General features: G+C 39.2%; 1 protein-coding gene across 1 annotated transcript; it reads right to left on the bottom strand.

Moving 5' to 3' along the window:
• Positions 1 to 371: 371 nt before the first annotated feature.
• On the bottom strand, positions 372 to 872 carry LOC127543335 (olfactory receptor 2T7-like; the record flags this gene model as incomplete). The annotated part of the gene is made up of 1 exon (XM_051969377.1): positions 372 to 872. A coding segment is annotated over one exon (501 nt), but the record flags the coding sequence as incomplete, so codon positions are not given.
• Positions 873 to 875: the final 3 nt, after the last annotated feature.

Below are 875 nucleotides of genomic sequence, written 5' to 3'. Positions count from 1 at the left end.
AGGCTTTAGGGCACCAGAATACTATAAGATACATCACTATACTTGTTGCCTATGAGAGAAGTCAGTGAACAGGAAGGAGAGAGTACAGAGAAGTCAAGGAATTGAGCCTCACAAAAGATATATTAAATAATTACAGTTGATTTCCACATGGAAATGATCCAGTCTGTGATCCTGATGAAAGGGAAATCAAGTTTGGATATACTATTGAAAAATATAGCTATATATTTGCAATGGCAGAGGGAATTTTCTCACACTGAGGTCCTACCTCTAAAAATTCATAGATCCATACCAGACCAAAATACTGATCTATAGAATAATTATAATGATTAAATATAAACAGGATTTTTTTACTATAAATGGTTGTATGAATGTCAATTATTGTTTTGAGCTCTGCCATAGCTACACCTTCCCAACAGCTTCTTAAGGGCCCCAGTTACTTCCTTGTTCCTTAGGCTGTAAATAATAGGGTTGAGCATGGGTGTGATCATAGTATAGAAAGCAGAAACTACTTTATCTTGTTTGAAAGAGTGGTATGCCTGGGGCCTTATGTATGTGATCATGGCTGCCCCATAGAAAAGGGTAACCACAGTCATGTGGGAGGAGCAAGTGGCAAATGCCTTTTGTCTCCCCTCAGTTGAATGCATTCGGAGAACTGCCACTAGGATCCGTAAGTAAGAGGCAGAAATAACAGAGAAAGGCAAAAGCAGCATTAGGACACAGCAAACATAGATCATGGATTCATAGAGAGAAGTATCAGCACAAGCCAACTTGAGAACAGCAGGTACATCACAGAAGAAATGATCGATCTTGTTTGAGCCACAGTAGGGAAAGTGGAGAGTAAAGACAGCTTGGATTAATCCATCTACCAGACCAAA

This window comes from Antechinus flavipes, unplaced genomic scaffold (genome assembly GCF_016432865.1).
Source record: "Antechinus flavipes isolate AdamAnt ecotype Samford, QLD, Australia unplaced genomic scaffold, AdamAnt_v2 unplaced_scaffold322, whole genome shotgun sequence".
Classification (NCBI taxonomy): Eukaryota; Metazoa; Chordata; class Mammalia; order Dasyuromorphia; family Dasyuridae; genus Antechinus; species Antechinus flavipes.
This window is presented reverse-complemented; position numbering and strand designations above follow the sequence as displayed.